The 17,500-nt window shown below is 47.0% G+C and overlaps 1 protein-coding gene across 1 annotated transcript in view; it reads right to left on the reverse strand.

Moving 5' to 3' along the window:
• LOC118377911 (FYVE, RhoGEF and PH domain-containing protein 1-like) overlaps positions 1-10,499 on the reverse strand; it is a 118,613-nt gene extending 108,114 nt beyond the window's left edge. Inside the window, exon 1 of the mRNA XM_052484166.1 lies at positions 9,280-10,499. Coding sequence (XP_052340126.1) covers positions 9,280-9,448 — 169 coding nt within the window. The 5' untranslated portion in view covers positions 9,449-10,499. The remainder of the gene's footprint in view (positions 1-9,279) is intronic.
• Between the last annotated feature and the right edge of the window lie 7,001 nt (positions 10,500-17,500).

Here is a 17,500-nt window from a genome sequence, read left to right on the forward strand (position 1 = left end):
ATATATGCACCATAACAGTTAAAGGCATTATATATGCACCATAACAGTTAGAGGCATTATATATGCACCATAACAGCTAAAGGCATTATATATGCACCATAACAGTTAGAGGCATTATATATGCACCATAACAGCTAGAGGCATTATATATGCACCATAACAGTTAACGGCATTATATATGCACCATAACAGTTAGAGGCATTATATATGCACCATAACAGTTAAAGGCATTATATATGCACCATAACAGTTAAAGGCATTATATATGCACCATAACAGTTAGAGGCATTATATATGCACCATAACAGCTAAAGGCATTATATATGCACCATAACAGTTAGAGGCATTATATATGCACCATAACAGCTAGAGGCATTATATATGCACCATAACAGTTAACGGCATTATATATGCACCATAACAGTTAGAGGCATTATATATGCACCATAACAGTTAAAGGCATTATATATGCACCATAACAGTTAGAGGCATTATATATGCACCATAACAGCTAAAGGCTTTATATATGCACCATAACAGTTAAAGTCTTCCATTGTGACAGTGGGGAGGTCAGTGGGGAGGTCAGTGGGGAGGTCAGTGGGGAGGTCAGTGGGGAGGTCAGTGGGGAGGTCAGTGGGGAGGTCAGTGGGGAGGTCAGTGGGGAGGTCAGTGAGGAGGTCAGTGGGGAGGTCAGTGGGGAGGTCAGTGGGTCAGTGGGGAGGTCAGTGGGGAGGTCAGTGGGGAGGTCAGTGGGGAGGTCAGTGAGGAGGTCAGTGGGGAGGTCAGTGGGGAGGTCAGTGGGGAGGTCAGTGGGGAGGTCAGTGAGGAGGTCAGTGGGGAGGTCAGTGGGGAGGTCAGTGGGGAGGTCAGTGAGGAGGTCAGTGGGGAGGTCAGTGAGGAGGTCAGTGGGGAGGTCAGTGAGGAGGTCAGTGAGGAGGTCAGTGGGGAGGTCAGTGGGGAGGTCAGTGAGGAGGTCAGTGGGGAGGTCAGTGGGTCAGTGGGGAGGTCAGTGGGGAGGTCAGTGGGGAGGTCAGTGGGGAGGTCAGTGGGGAGGTCAGTGAGGAGGTCAGTGAGGAGGTCAGTGGGGAGGTCAGTGGGGAGGTCAGTGGGGAGGTCAGTGGGGAGGTCAGTGAGGAGGTCAGTGAGGAGGTCAGTGGGGAGGTCAGTGAGGAGGTCAGTGGGGAGGTCAGTGGGGAGGTCAGTGAGGAGGTCAGTGAGGAGGTCAGTGGGTCAGTGGGGAGGTCAGTGAGGAGGTCAGTGGGTCAGTGGGGAGGTCAGTGGGTCAGTGAGGAGGTCAGTGAGGAGGTCAGTGAGGAGGTCAGTGGGGAGGTCAGTGGGGAGGTCAGTGGGGAGGTCAGTGAGGAGGTCAGTGGGGAGGTCAGTGGGGAGGTCAGTGGGGAGGTCAGTGGGGAGGTCAGTGGGGAGGTCAGTGGGAGGTCAGTGGGAGGTCAGTGAGGAGGTCAGTGGGGAGGTCAGTGGGGAGGTCAGTGGGGAGGTCAGTGAGGAGGTCAGTGAGGAGGTCAGTGAGGACTGGGAGTAGTTTGTGGTCATCGTTGGTGAAATCGTTGGTGAAATGCAGACACAAACTAGACATCAGATGTTTGAAACTTCAGATCTTACTTCAGACAATAAAAGAGGTTTCACTCTGATGTAATAAACCCCACTGTGTAGAGGATACGCCTGGCGACTGAGACTTTATAAGTTATTGTTCCTTTAAAACGGGACCCACGTCTTCAATAATCCCCCAAGAGGAAGTTCTGATGTGTTGTGGAAGAGGATGTGACTCTGTCGGTTCTTCCCAGCATTGCGTTACTCAGCAGAGCAGGGGATAGCAGGGGATAGCAGGGGATAGGATATCCCTTGGTCGTGCAGTTTAAGTCGTCTCAGGATCTGAGCCAGTCTAGTTGAGATAAGGAGTCGAGAGTCATGCTGAATCAGAGAGGCTGTGCAATGTGAGGCAAGGTTCTCTCGGTGTTACACACACACACACACACACACACACACACACACACACACACACACACACACACACACACACACACACACACACACACACACACATCCATCAGTGTGCAGCATTTCAAAGCAGGTGGAGGGAACATGTTATGGACACACCTGTAATGTTTACCGATGGGGTCACAGGTCGCTGTGAGATATTTAGGGTATTCGTCTTTGTTGGTATTTTTGTACTTGAAGTTTGCTCTAACGTGCAAGTGTGGACTCCACATCTGGCTTCTCCCCGCCTACAAACAAAAACTGTAGAGAGAAGTTCTGGTGGTCAGGTCTGTACAACGTTGGTTCACGCTCCAAGACTGTTTTGATAGCGTGGACTGGACCACGCTATCTCTGGAGATAACATCAATGAATACGTGGACTGAACCACGCTATCTCTGGAGATAACATCAATGAATACGAGGACTGGACCACGCTATCTCTGGAGATAACATCAATGAATACGTGGACTGGACCACGCTATCTCTGGAGATAACATCAATGAATACGTGGACTGGACCACGCTATCTCTGGAGATAACATCAATGAATATGTGGACTGGACCACGCTATCTCTGGAGATAACATCAATGAATACGTGGACTGGACCACGCTATCTCTGGAGATAACATCAATGAATACGTGGACTGGACCACGCTATCTCTGGAGATAACATCAATGAATACGTGGACTGGACCACGCTATCTCTGGAGATAACATCAATGAATACGTGGACTGGACCACGCTATCTCTGGAGATAACATCAATGAATACGTGGACTGGACCACGCTATCTCTGGAGATAACATCAATGAATACGTGGACTGGACCACGCTATCTCTGGAGATAACATCAATGAATACGTGGACTGGACCACGCTATCTCTGGAGATAACATCAATGAATATATGGACTGAACCACGCTATCTCTGGAGATAACATCAATGAATACGTGGACTGAACCACGCTATCTCTGGAGATAACATCAATGAATACGTGGACTGGACCACGCTATCTCTGGAGATAACAACAATGAATACGTGGACTGGACCACGCTATCTCTGGAGATAACAACAATGAATACGTGGACTGGACCACGCTATCTCTGGAGATAACATCAATGAATACGTGGACTGGACCACGCTATCTCTGGAGATAACATCAATGAATATGTGGACTGGACCACGCTATCTCTGGAGATAACATCAATGAATACGTGGACTGGACCACGCTATCTCTGGAGATAACATCAATGAATACGTGGACTGAACCACGCTATCTCTGGAGATAACAACAATGAATACGTGGACTGAACCACGCTATCTCTGGAGATAACATCAATGAATACGTGGACTGGACCACGCTATCTCTGGAGATAACAACAATGAATACGTGGACTGGACCACGCTATCTCTGGAGATAACATCAATGAATACGTGGACTGGACCACGCTATCTCTGGAGATAACAACAATGAATACGTGGACTGGACCACGCTATCTCTGGAGATAACAACAATGAATACGTGGACTGGACCACCGGATTCATTGAAAAATACATAAGACGTGATACCGATAGTGTCTTTGAAAACGTTCCCAAAATCAAAAAGCTGCGACAGCAGCCTTGTAGAAAAACTGAACGAGAGAGAGAGAGATGCTAGTACCTCTGTGTGTGTAACGTTTACTGTTCATTTTTATTGTTTATTTCACTTTTGTATATTATCTACTTCACTTGCTTTGGCAATGTTTAACATATGCTTCCCATGCAAATACGGCCCCCTTGAATTGAGATTCTTATAAACAGAGCAAGGTGACTGGGACAATAGTTGTGTCAAACAGTACATATATGTGACTTACGCAGATCACGGATTACAAAAAGAAAGCCAGCCGCACCAGCCAGCCGCATCACGGTCACCAACGCCTACCGGGGGATATAAACACCTGTTTCTCAAGCACAATGACCGTGCGCTGCAGAGGAGAGCCCCCCCCGATGGCAACGTGGGCTACACACTCACAGTCTCTACTGAAGTCAATCAAACGTGTTAACCCTCGTTAATGCTGCCCGGCCCAGACGGAATCCCTAGCCGTGCCCTAAGAGCATATGCAGACCAGCTGGCTGTTGTGTTCTCTGACATTTTAAATATTTCCCTAGCTCAGGCCACTATTCCCACCTGCTTCAAGATGTCCACTATTATCCGGCCTACCAAGTACCTGAACTGAAAGACTACCGACGCGTAGCCCTCACGTCATCATGAAGTCCTTTGAGATGCTAGTCCAAGACCGTATCACCTCCTCCCTCCCCGACACGCCCGACCCTCTCCAATTCTCCTACCGCCCTGACCGATCCACGGACAACGCAATCACCATTGCACTGCACCCTGCCCTCACCCACCTGCACAAAAGGAATGCTTTGTGAGGATGCTGTTCATCCACGACAACTCCAATACCATAGTGTCCTATCAGCTCACCTCCAGGTGGTGAAGGTCCGCCTCCATAGTGTCCTATCAGCTCATTACAAAGCTCACAGCCCTGGGTCTGAACTCATCCCTGGGTCCCGGAACATCCTGACGGGCCGCCTTCAAGTGGTGAAGGTCCGCCTCCAGGAGGTGAAGGTCCGCCCCCAGGTTGTGAAGTTCCGCCCCCAGGTGGTGAAGGTCCGCCCCCAGGTGGTGAAGGTCCGCCCCCAGGTGGTGAAGGTCCGCCTCCAGGTGGTGAAGGTTCGCCTCCAGGTGGTGAAGGTAGGCAACATTACCTTCTCAACACTGATTCTCAACACGGGGGTCCCACCAGGGTGCGTCCTCAGCCCCCACCTGTATTCCCTGTATACCCACGACTGTCTGGCCTCACACAGGTTCAACTCCATCATCAAGTTCGCTGACGACACGACAGTCGTAGATCTGATCACCAACAACGACGAGACGGCCTACAGGGAGGAGGGAGGAACTCTGACGGCGTGGTGCCAGGTAAACAACCTCTCGCTCAACGTCAGCAAAACAAAGGAGCTGATTGTGGACTTACAGGAGGGACCAGGCTGGGCATCCCCCCATCCTCATCAACAGGGCCGCTGTGGAGAAATATCTCGGCGTACACATCTCAGAGAAGCTGAAATGGTCAAACCACACGGACACCGTGGTCAAGAAGGCACGACAGCGACTCTTCAACCTCAGGATGCTGAAGACATTTGGCCTGTCCCCGAGAGCTCTCACAGTGATCTACAGGAGCACCATCGAGAGCATACTGTCAGGCTGCATCACAGTGTTCTACAGGAGCACCATCGAGAGCATACTGTCAGGCTGCATCACAGTGTTCTACAGGAGCACCATCGAGAGGATACTGTCAGGCTGCATCACAGTGTTCTACAGGAGCACCATCGAAAGGATACTGTCAGGCTGCATCACAGTGTTCTACAGGAGCACCATCGAGAGCATACTGTCAGGCTGCATCACAGTGTTCTACAGGAGCACCATCGAAAGGATACTGTCAGGCTGCATCACAGTGTTCTACAGGAGCACCATCGAGAGGATACTGTCAGGCTGCATCACAGTGTTCTATAGTAGCACCATCGAGAGTATACTGTCAGGCTGACTCAACTCCAGCCACTACAATAATGGAAATTGATTTAAATTGATGTAAAAAATGTATCACTAGCCACTTTAAGCAATGCCACTTAATATAATGTTTACATACCCTGCATTACTCATCTCATATGTATATACTGTACTCTATATCATCTACTGCATCCTGTCTATGCCGTTCTGTACCATCACTATATCTCATATGTATATACTGTACTCTATATCATCTACTGCATCTTTATGTAATACATGTATCACTATCCACTTTAAACTATGCCACTTTGTTTACATACCCTACATTACTCATCTCATATGTATATACTGTACTCGATACCATCTACTGCATCTTGCCTATGCCGTTCTGTACCATCACTCATTCATATATCTTTATGTACATATTCTTTATCCCTTTACACTTGTGTGTATAAGGTAGTAGTTGTGGAATTGTTAGGTTAGATTACTCGTTGGTTATTACTGCATTGTCGGAACTAGAAGCAGAAGCATTTCGCTACACTCGCATTAACATCTGCTAACCATGTGTATGTGACAAATAAAATTTGATTTGATTTTAAGGGTAGAGCTAGAAAGTTCAAGCCCCTTGGGTGCTGCCATAGAGTTACATTAGAAGTGCCCATCCAAGAAGGCTCAAGGTCATTGGCCACAGATAAAATGATGTCAAACCACGTTATATGTACAGTAGCTTTGATTGGAGTGATCATGTCAACATCCTACATTTAAAATCTTAGCTAGAAATCATCATGAATCAAGTCGACAAACTACTGGCAAATCCTTATTAATTCTTGTCATATGAAGAGAAAGAATGAAGGGAAATTATAGCTAAAACATATCGGTGCTCATGGAACATTGGACATAAACATTACACAACACGTTGGAAATCACAAATTCAACAATGAGTGGTTTGGAAAGAATCAGTGACAGTGGCTAACTGCAAAGCATTTCAAAGCAATCACATGCCTGCTATTCAGTGGAGTGGCTGTGTGCTGCCAAATCTGGGATTAAGTGTCTCTTAAAGTGATAAACAGTCAACATTGGCCATGCTGTCAATGAAGCATGATTTGTGCCGCAGTCAAAACAACAGTTAACTTGGAACGGCGATGTCTTGAATTCACTGAAGTCAAGTTAACTGGGAAGTCAGGAATAAACGAGCTCCGACTGGGAAAATACATGTTGAACAGTCATCCAACTGGGAATTGTAAATCCGGCCTCTTTCTAGAGCCACGACCTGAACTCTGGCCTCTTTCTAGAGCCACGACCTGAACTCTGGCCTCTTTCTAGAGCCACGACCTGAACTCTGGCCTCTTTCTAGAGCCACGACCTGAACTCTGGCCTCTTTCTAGAGCCACGACCTGAACTCTGGCCTCTTTCTAGAGCCACGACCTGAACTCTGGCCTCTTTCTAGAGCCACGACCTGAACTCAGGCCTCTTTCTAGAGCCACGACCTGAACTCAGGCCTCTTTCTAGAGCCACGACCTGAACTCTGGCCTCTTTCTAGAGCCACGACCTGAACTCTGGCCTCTTTCTAGAGCTCTGACCTGAACTCCGGCCTCTTTCTAGAGCTCTGACCTGAACTCCGGCCTCTTTCTAGAGCAACGACCTGAACTCTGGCCTCTTTCTAGAGCCCCGACCTGAACTCTGGCCTCTTTCTAGAGCCACGACCTGAACTCTGGCCTCTTTCTAGAGCCACGACCTGAACTCTGGCCTCTTTCTAGAGGTCCGACCTGAACTCTGGCCTCTTTCTAGAGCCACGACCTGAACTCTGGCCTCTTTCTAGAGGTCCGACCTGAACTCTGGCCTCTTTCTAGAGCCACGACCTGAACTCTGGCCTCTTTCTAGAGGTCCGACCTGAACTCTGGCCTCTTTCTAGAGCCACGACCTGAACTCTGGCCTCTTTCTAGAGGTCCGACCTGAACTCTGGCCTCTTTCTAGAGCCACGACCTGAACTCTGGCCTCTTTCTAGAGGTCCGACCTGAACTCTGGCCTCTTTCTAGAGCCACGACCTGAACTCCGGCCTCTTTCTAGAGCCACGACCTGAACTCTGGCCTCTTTCTAGAGCCACGACGTGAACTCTGGCCTCTTTCTAGAGCCACGACCTGAACTCTGGCCTCTTTCTAGAGGTCCGACCTGAACTCTGGCCTCTTTCTAGAGCCACGACCTGAACTCTGGCCTCTTTCTAGAGGTCCGACCTGAACTCTGGCCTCTTTCTAGAGCCACGACCTGAACTCCGGCCTCTTTCTAGAGCCACGACCTGAACTCTGGCCTCTTTCTAGAGGTCCGACCTGAACTCTGGCCTCTATCTAGAGCCACGACCTGAACTCTGGCCTCTTTCTAGAGCCACGACCTGAACTCTGGCCTCTTTCTAGAGGTCCGACCTGAACTCTGGCCTCTTTCTAGAGGTCCGGCCTGAACTCCGGCCTCTTTCTAGAGCCACGACCTGAACTCTGGCCTCTTTCTAGAGGTCCGACCTGAACTCTGGCCTCTTTCTAGAGCCACGACCTGAACTCTGGCCTCTTTCTAGAGCTCTGACCTGAACTCTGGCGTCTTTCTAGAGCCACGACCTGAACTCCGGCCTCTTTCTAGAGCCACGACCTGAACTCCGGCCTCTTTCTAGAGCCACGACCTGAACTCCGGCCTCTTTCTAGAGCCACGACCTGAACTCTGGCCTCTTTCTAGAGCCACGACCTGAACTCTGGCCTCTTTCTAGAGCCACGACCTGAAGATCACAAGATTCTACCTTGTTTTCTTTCCAGAGTTCCCAGTTGTTTTAAAAGCACCATAAATCCAGAGAATGACAGACTTTGATGACAAAATTTGCCCACAAAGGACCACTGCACCACTTTCCTGTTCAAGTGAGCACAAACAACACAACAAGGTGAGTCCAAAAATGTCTTGTATGCTGCTGTATAAGTGATGTAATATGCCAGGGAGATGTGTATAATGTAGCTAAGAAAGTAATACTAAGTGTATGTTGTGTAGTAAGCTCCTAGTAGCCCATGTGCCTCATCCTAAAAATGTTGTCTATTTTCACGTCTTAATTTCGCCTACTGTTCTGACTTGGTGGTGCACCTTAACCTGTTTTAGAGAAATGTAATCATTGAATATTGTAAGAGCTTTCATTGTCTGCTTACATGCCCCCTTAATTTATCCTACAGTTCTGACTTGGTGTACAGGGAGAACACTGTAAGAAACAGCCCATGTTCTGTGTTCTGTATTCTGCCACTCTACATTTCAAAAGTTATGTTGCCCATCTCGCTCATTAATGTCTTAATCGAAATTACGGATTGCCTCTGATCCGCTAGTCCTCCCCTTATGCTGTAGTTTGTACATCTCAATTGTCACATTTGTTTAAGCAAGTCAGTCATCTCAGCTATGTTTTTTTAAGGCAGTAAATGAGGCCGAATGAACTGTTTCGCTGCTGCCAGACAAGACTCCGCTGATAGCCAGGTGTTGCAGTGCTGAGGACTCACTCCATGGTGCTGAAAAGAAAGCTCTGATGTTGGGACAGCTTTATGTAGGCCCTAACAGTTTCCGGTCACCTTTTGTCACCTTTATAGTGCAATGAATGTGTTGTTTAATGTTGTGTAGTGGCTTTGCTTGCATTTTCCTAAAACAAATTTGGGAGTTTGCTCCACCAAGATTGACATGCTTATTAAAATCGGCTACTGTTTAGGCTACAACAAAAGAAAATGGATTACTCACGTATCCTGCGCAGCGGCGGTTGTGGTCTTGCCATGCTGCGGCTGATGTGGTAGGAGAAGCGCATGGTTTTAAACTGGCTGGAGAAGGAACCGATACTGGCTGCCGTCTCAGGGGAAATCGACGGGCTGAAGCTCGACACTAAAGCGCTCTTCGGTCGGTTCAACTGCATACCTGCCTGATCACGGTTTACACAGGCATAGCCTAAAGGACAGGATGCGGGTTCTCTCACAAAAGTGAATAAGATTAGATTCCAGGCTTGTGGAGTTAAATCCCCCAAAAATCAGGCCTTTCCCACGAGTGGTCCGTTGGTTCGAGTCGTTGTCCCGTATCAGACTCCTGGTTGAAATGGGCTCCAGTCTTTTATCCACCAAACTGCAGTCCTCCTCCGTGAGCTGGACTGTGCGATTTGAACCCCGATCAAACTCTCTATCAACGACGGAAAAAGCCATCAAATAGATATTGATTTTATTTACTAATTATTTTACCAACCAATTGGCCTCCCCAATTTTTTTTTTTTTTTTTTTTACATTTACTGTACAATATAATGAAAATAAATGCAACCTAATGTACTGTAACCTAGGCTACACGAGGTTGCTATCCACACCGATACATATAACAATTGTTGCAATAAAGTTACAATAAACAAACAGAAATTGGCCACATTGTCCCAACACGGATTGGCTTAGTCTTAGGGAAATGGGAAGGCTACAAACTATCTTCTTTACGACTGTATCCAAATATTTTAGGCTACCCCCAAAAAAACTAACCGCAGGCTACATACAGCTGACATCTCGATAAAAGACTATGCGCATTCTGGACTAAACCGTTTTCCTCCGTCGGATCCAGTGTTATTTGAGAAAATAAACGTATTTGAAAGGACATGCGCAAAACAAAAGTGGTTAAATATTGTACACATTAGGCCTTTTATAAAAGTGAACGCTCGTCTCTGCTAACATCTTTCCTTCGGTTTCTGTCCTCCACTTTCCTCTGGAAACGCAATCTCAGCGTCTTTAGTCTACTTAACTTACTACAGACCCCGTCTTCAAACTTCTTCAAACTCCTCCTTCCAAAGTTAAAAATAATGTAGATTCAAGCATTTCGTTTGTTTTTGGTGCATTCATTTTGTCGTCAACTTCATGTGCGTTTGTATTTCCGATCCCCCAGCTTGTTAGTTATCCATTCTTTGTGTGAAACCTTCTACAACGCAGTCAAACTGCAATTCCTCCAATGCGTTGAATATAACCCCCCCCCCACCCCTTTCCCACCTCTTCCCCTCTATTCCTCTGCTCCTGTGTGCGTTATTCCGTCTACATTAAATCTCTCTCTCTCCCCTCCTCCACCATCTCTCTCTCCCCTCCTCCACCATCTCTCTCTCTCCCCTCCTCCACCATCTCTCTCTCTCCCCTCCTCCACCATCTCTCTCTCTCCCCTCCTCCACAATCTCTCTCTCTCCCCTCCTCCACCATCTCTCTCCCTCCTCCACCATCTCTCTCTCTCCCCTCCTCCACCATCTCTCTCTCTCCCCTCCTCCACAATCTCTCTCCCCTCCTCCACCATCTCTCTCTCTCCCCTCCTCCACAATCTCTCTCTCTCCCCTCCTCCACCATCTCTCTCTCTCCCCTCCTCCACAATCTCTCTCTCTCCCCTCCTCCACAATCTCTCTCTCTCCCCTCCTCCACAATCTCTCTCTCTCCCCTCCTCCACCATCTCTCTCTCTCCCCTCCTCCACCATCTCTCTCTCCCCTCCTCCACCATCTCTCTCTCCCCTCCTCCACCATCTCTCTCTCTCCCCTCCTCCACCATCTCTCTCTCTCTCCCCTCCTCCACCATCTCTCTCTCTCCCCTCCTCCACCATCTCTCTCTCTCCCCTCCTCCACCATCTCTCTCTCTCCCCTCCTCCACCATCTCTCTCTCTCCCCTCCTCCACCATCTCTCTCTCCCCTCCTCCACCATCTCTCTCTCCCTCCTTCCTTCCTTCGTAACATCTGGTTTTCATTTTCTCTCTCTTTTTTTTTGCCTGAAATTTGATGCAAAAACGTTGACAAGATCTCAGTTGTTTTTTTTCATCCCCTAAAAGTCAACATTTGTAACTGGCTTCCATTTTGTGATTAGAATTAACGGTTTTGTAAAATCTGTAAATGATGGCAAATAAAATATCCACAAAAGCGAATGCAGTAGCGTTTGATAGACCAAAGATAGACATGCTCATCTAACTTCTTATTTTTTTTAAAGTGTCATTAATATGGAGTTGGTTCCGTCTTTGCTGCTATAACAGCCTCCACTCTTCTGGGAAGGCTTTCCACTAGATGTTGGAACATTGCTGCTATAACAGCCTCCACTCTTCTGGGAAGGCTTTCCACTAGATGTTGGAACATTGCTGCTATAACAGCCTCCACTCTTCTGGGAAGGCTTTCCACGAGATGTTGGAACATTGCTGCTATAACAGCCTCCACTCTTCTGGGAAAGGCTTTCCACTAGATGTAGGAACATTGCTGCTATAACAGCCTCCACTCTTCTGGGAAGGCTTTCCCTAGATGTTGGAACATTGCTGCTATAACAGCCTCCACTCTTCTGGGAAGGATTTCCACTAGATGTAGGAACATTGCTGCTATAACAGCCTCCACTCTTCTGGGAAGGCTTTCCACTAAATGTTGGAACATTGCTGCTATAACAGCCTCCACTCTTCTGGGAAGGCTTTCCACTAGATGTTAGGACATTGCTGCTATAACAGCCTCCACTCTTCTGGGAAGGCTTTCCACTAGATGTTGGGACATTGCTGCTATAACAGTCTCCACTCTTCTGGGAAAGGCTTTCCACTAGATGTTGGAACATTGCTGCTATAACAGCCTCCACTCTTCTGGGAAGGCTTTCCACTAGATGTTGGAACATTGCTGCTATAACAGTCTCCACTCTTCTGGGAAAGGCTTTCCACTAGATGTTGGAACATTGCTGCTATAACAGCCTCCACTCTTCTGGGAAGGCTTTCCACGAGATGTTGGAACATTGCTGCTATAACAGCCTCCACTCTTCTGGGAAAGGCTTTCCACTAGATGTTGGAACATTGCTGCTATAACAGCCTCCACTCTTCTGGGAAGGCTTTCCACGAGATGTTGGAACATTGCTGCTATAACAGCCTCCACTCTTCTGGGAAGGCTTTCCACGAGATGTTGGAACATTGCTGCTATAACAGCCTCCACTCTTCTGGGAAGGCTTTCCACGAGATGTTGGAACATTGCTGCTATAACAGCCTCCACTCTACTGGGAAGGCTTTCCACTAGATGTTGGAACATTGCTGCTATAACAGTCTCCACTCTTCTGGGAAAGGCTTTCCACTAGATGTTGGAACATTGCTGCTATAACAGCCTCCACTCTTCTGGGAAGGCTTTCCACTAGATGTTGGAACATTGCTGCTATAACAGTCTCCACTCTTCTGGGAAAGGCTTTCCACTAGATGTTGGAACATTGCTGCTATAACAGCCTCCACTCTTCTGGGAAAGGCTTTCCACTAGATGTTGGAACATTGCTGCTATAACAGCCTCCACTCTTCTGGGAAAGGCTTTCCACTAGATGTTGGAACATTGCTGCTATAACAGCCTCCACTCTTCTGGGAAGGCTTTCCACGAGATGTTGGAACATTGCTGCTATAACAGCCTCCACTCTTCTGGGAAAGGCTTTCCACTAGATGTTGGAACATTGCTGCTATAACAGCCTCCACTCTTCTGGGAAGGCTTTCCACGAGATGTTGGAACATTGCTGCTATAACAGCCTCCACTCTTCTGGGAAGGCTTTCCACGAGATGTTGGAACATTGCTGCTATAACAGTCTCCACTCTTCTGGGAAGGCTTTCCACTAGATGTTGGAACATTGCTGCTATAACAGCCTCCGCTCTTCTGGGAAAGGCTTTCCACTAGATGTTGGAACATTGCTGCTATAACAGCCTCCACTCTTCTGGGAAAGGCTTTCCACTAGATGTTGGAACATTGCTGCTATAACAGTCTCCACTCTTCTGGCAAGGCTTTCCACTAGATGTTGGAACATTGCTGCTATAACAGCCTCCGCTCTTCTGGGAAAGGCTTTCCACTAGATGTTGGAACATTGCTGCTATAACAGCCTCCACTCTTCTGGGAAGGCTTTCCACTAGATGTAGGAACATTGCTGCTATAACAGCCTCCACTCTTCTGGAAAGCCTTTCCACTAGATGATGGAACATTGCTGCTATAACAGCCTCCACTCTTCTGGGAAAGGCTTTCCACTAGATGTAGGAACATTGCTGCTATAACAGCCTCCACTCTTCTGGGAAGGCTTTCCACTAGATGTTGGAACATTGCTGCTATAACAGCTTCCACTCTTCTGGGAAGGCTTTCCACTAGATGTTGGAACATTGCTGCTATAACAGCCTCCACTCTTCTGGGAAAGGCTTTCCACTAGATGTAGGAACATTGCTGCAGGGACTTAATGAGGTCGGCCCTGATGTTGGTCGAGTAGTCCTCACTCACAGTCAGCTTTCCAATTCATCCCAAAGGTGTTAGACAGGGTTGAGGTCAGGGCTTTGTGCAGTGTAATTACACTAATATTTATATTAATTACACAAACCAAAAGTATGTGGACACCTGCTCATCAAACATCTCATTCCAACATCATGAGCATTAAAATGGAGTTGGTCCCCTTTGTTGCTATAACAGCCTCCACTCTTCTGGAAGGCTTTCCCTAGATGTTGGAACATTGCTGCTATAACAGCCTCCACTCTTCTGGGAAGGATTTCCACTAGATGTAGGAACATTGCTGCTATAACAGCCTCCACTCTTCTGGGAAGGCTTTCCACTAAATGTTGGAACATTGCTGCTATAACAGCCTCCACTCTTCTGGGAAGGCTTTCCACTAGATGTTAGGACATTGCTGCTATAACAGCCTCCACTCTTCTGGGAAGGCTTTCCACTAGATGTTGGGACATTGCTGCTATAACAGTCTCCACTCTTCTGGGAAAGGCTTTCCACTAGATGTTGGAACATTGCTGCTATAACAGCCTCCACTCTTCTGGGAAGGCTTTCCACTAGATGTTGGAACATTGCTGCTATAACAGTCTCCACTCTTCTGGGAAAGGCTTTCCACTAGATGTTGGAACATTGCTGCTATAACAGCCTCCACTCTTCTGGGAAGGCTTTCCACGAGATGTTGGAACATTGCTGCTATAACAGCCTCCACTCTTCTGGGAAAGGCTTTCCACTAGATGTTGGAACATTGCTGCTATAACAGCCTCCACTCTTCTGGGAAGGCTTTCCACGAGATGTTGGAACATTGCTGCTATAACAGCCTCCACTCTTCTGGGAAGGCTTTCCACGAGATGTTGGAACATTGCTGCTATAACAGCCTCCACTCTTCTGGGAAAGGCTTTCCACTAGATGTTGGAACATTGCTGCTATAACAGCCTCCACTCTACTGGGAAGGCTTTCCACTAGATGTTGGAACATTGCTGCTATAACAGTCTCCACTCTTCTGGGAAAGGCTTTCCACTAGATGTTGGAACATTGCTGCTATAACAGCCTCCACTCTTCTGGGAAGGCTTTCCACTAGATGTTGGAACATTGCTGCTATAACAGTCTCACTCTTCTGGGAAAGGCTTTCCACTAGATGTTGGAACATTGCTGCTATAACAGCCTCCACTCTTCTGGGAAGGCTTTCCACTAGATGTTGGAACATTGCTGCTATAACAGTCTCCACTCTTCTGGGAAAGGCTTTCCACTAGAAGTGTGGAACATTGCTGCTATAACAGCCTCCACTCTTCTGGGAAGGCTTTCCACGAGATGTTGGAACATTGCTGCTATAACAGCCTCCACTCTTCTGGGAAAGGCTTTCCACTAGATGTTGGAACATTGCTGCTATAACAGCCTCCACTCTTCTGGGAAGGCTTTCCACGAGATGTTGGAACATTGCTGCTATAACAGCCTCCACTCTTCTGGGAAGGCTTTCCACGAGATGTTGGAACATTGCTGCTATAACAGTCTCCACTCTTCTGGGAAGGCTTTCCACTAGATGTTGGAACATTGCTGCTATAACAGCCTCCGCTCTTCTGGGAAAGGCTTTCCACTAGATGTTGGAACATTGCTGCTATAACAGCCTCCACTCTTCTGGGAAAGGCTTTCCACTAGATGTTGGAACATTGCTGCTATAACAGTCTCCACTCTTCTGGCAAGGCTTTCCACTAGATGTTGGAACATTGCTGCTATAACAGCCTCCGCTCTTCTGGGAAAGGCTTTCCACTAGATGTTGGAACATTGCTGCTATAACAGCCTCCACTCTTCTGGGAAAGGCTTTCCACTAGATGTAGGAACATTGCTGCTATAACAGCCTCCACTCTTCTGGGAAGGCTTTCCACTAGATGTTGGAACATTGCTGCTATAACAGCCTCCACTCTTCTGGGAAAGGCTTTCCACTAGATGTAGGAACATTGCTGCTATAACAGCTTCCACTCTTCTGGGAAGGCTTTCCACTAGATGTTGGAACATTGCTGCTATAACAGCCTCCACTCTTCTGGGAAAGGCTTTCCACTAGATGTAGGAACATTGCTGCAGGGACTTAATGAGGTCGGCCCTGATGTTGGTCGAGTAGTCCTCACTCACAGTCAGCTTTCCAATTCATCCCAAAGGTGTTAGACAGGGTTGAGGTCAGGGCTTTGTGCAGTGTAATTACACTAATATTTATATTAATTACACAAACCAAAAGTATGTGGACACCTGCTCATCAAACATCTCATTCCAACATCATGAGCATTAAAATGGAGTTGGTCCCCCCTTTGTTGCTATAACAGCCTCCACTCTTCTGTGAAGGCTTTACACTAGACGCTGAAACATTGCTGTGGGAACTTGCTTCCATTCAGCCAGAGCATTAGTGAGGTTGGGCACTGATGTTGGGCGATTTGGTCTGGCTCGCAGTCGGCATCCAATTTGGCATTTGTTGGAGTTGAGGTCAGGGCACTGTGCAGGCCAATCAAGATCTTCCACACAGATCTCGACAAACCATTTCTGTATAGACCTCGCTTTGTGCACGGGAAACAGGAAAGGAAAGGAAAGGACCTTCCCCAAACTGTTGCCACAAAGTTGGAAACACAGAATCATCTAGAATGTCATTGTATGCTGTAGCGTTAAGATTTCCCTTCCCTGGAACTAAGGGGTCTAGCCTGAACCATGAAAAACAGTTCTAGATCATTATTCTTCCTCCACCCAAATTTACAGTTGGCACTATTGCATTGGGGCAGGTAGCGTTCTCCTGGCATCCACCAAACCCAGTTTCGTCCGTCAGACTGCCAGATGGTGAAGCGTGATTCATCACTCCAGAAAATGTGTTTTCACTGCTCAAGAGTCCAATTGCGGCGAGCTTTATACCACTCCAGCCGACGCTTGGAATTGCGCATGGTGATCTTAGGCTTGTGTGCTGCTGCTCGGCCGTGGAAACCCATTTCATGAATCTCCAGGCGAACAGTTCTTGTGCTGACGTTGATTCTAGAGGCAGTTTGGAACTCGGCAATGATACAACCGAGGACAGATGATTTTTACACGCTATAGTCTTCAGCACTTGGCGGTTCCGTTCTGTGAGCTCGTGTGGCCTACCACTTCACGGCTGAGCCGTTGTTGCTCCTAGACGTTTCCACTTCACAATAAACAGCACTTAACAGTTGACCGGGGCAGCTCTTGCAGGGCAGAAATGTGATGAACTGACCTGTTGGAAAGGTGGCATCCTATGACGGTGCCACGTTGAAAGTCACTGAGCTCTTCAGTGAGGCCATTCTACAGCCAATGTTTGTCTATGGAGATTGCATGGCTGTGTACTCAATAGTGTACTAGTGTACTCTATAGTGTATGTATGTATATAGTAAGTATAGTGTATGTATAGTGTATATATGGTATGCGTATATATAGTGTATATAAGTATGTATAGTGTAAATATAGTGTATATGTAGTGTATGTATAGTGTGTATATATATATATATATATATATATATATATATATATATATATATATATGTTATTTTTTAATGCAACTAACTGTATTTATATCAAATCTATCAGACACCATAAAAGGCATTATTGTCCAAAAAGTGTTTAAAGGAATTGATTGTTTAATTCTAACATTAGATTATTCAAATATACAACAGAAATATGTTTTATTTTATAGCACTATTCAATTCTCCTGGGCTAATTTCAAAACCATTGTTATTCTAGATTTA

Source organism: Oncorhynchus keta, chromosome 28 (assembly GCF_023373465.1).
Source record: "Oncorhynchus keta strain PuntledgeMale-10-30-2019 chromosome 28, Oket_V2, whole genome shotgun sequence".
NCBI lineage: Eukaryota > Metazoa > Chordata > Actinopteri > Salmoniformes > Salmonidae > Oncorhynchus > Oncorhynchus keta.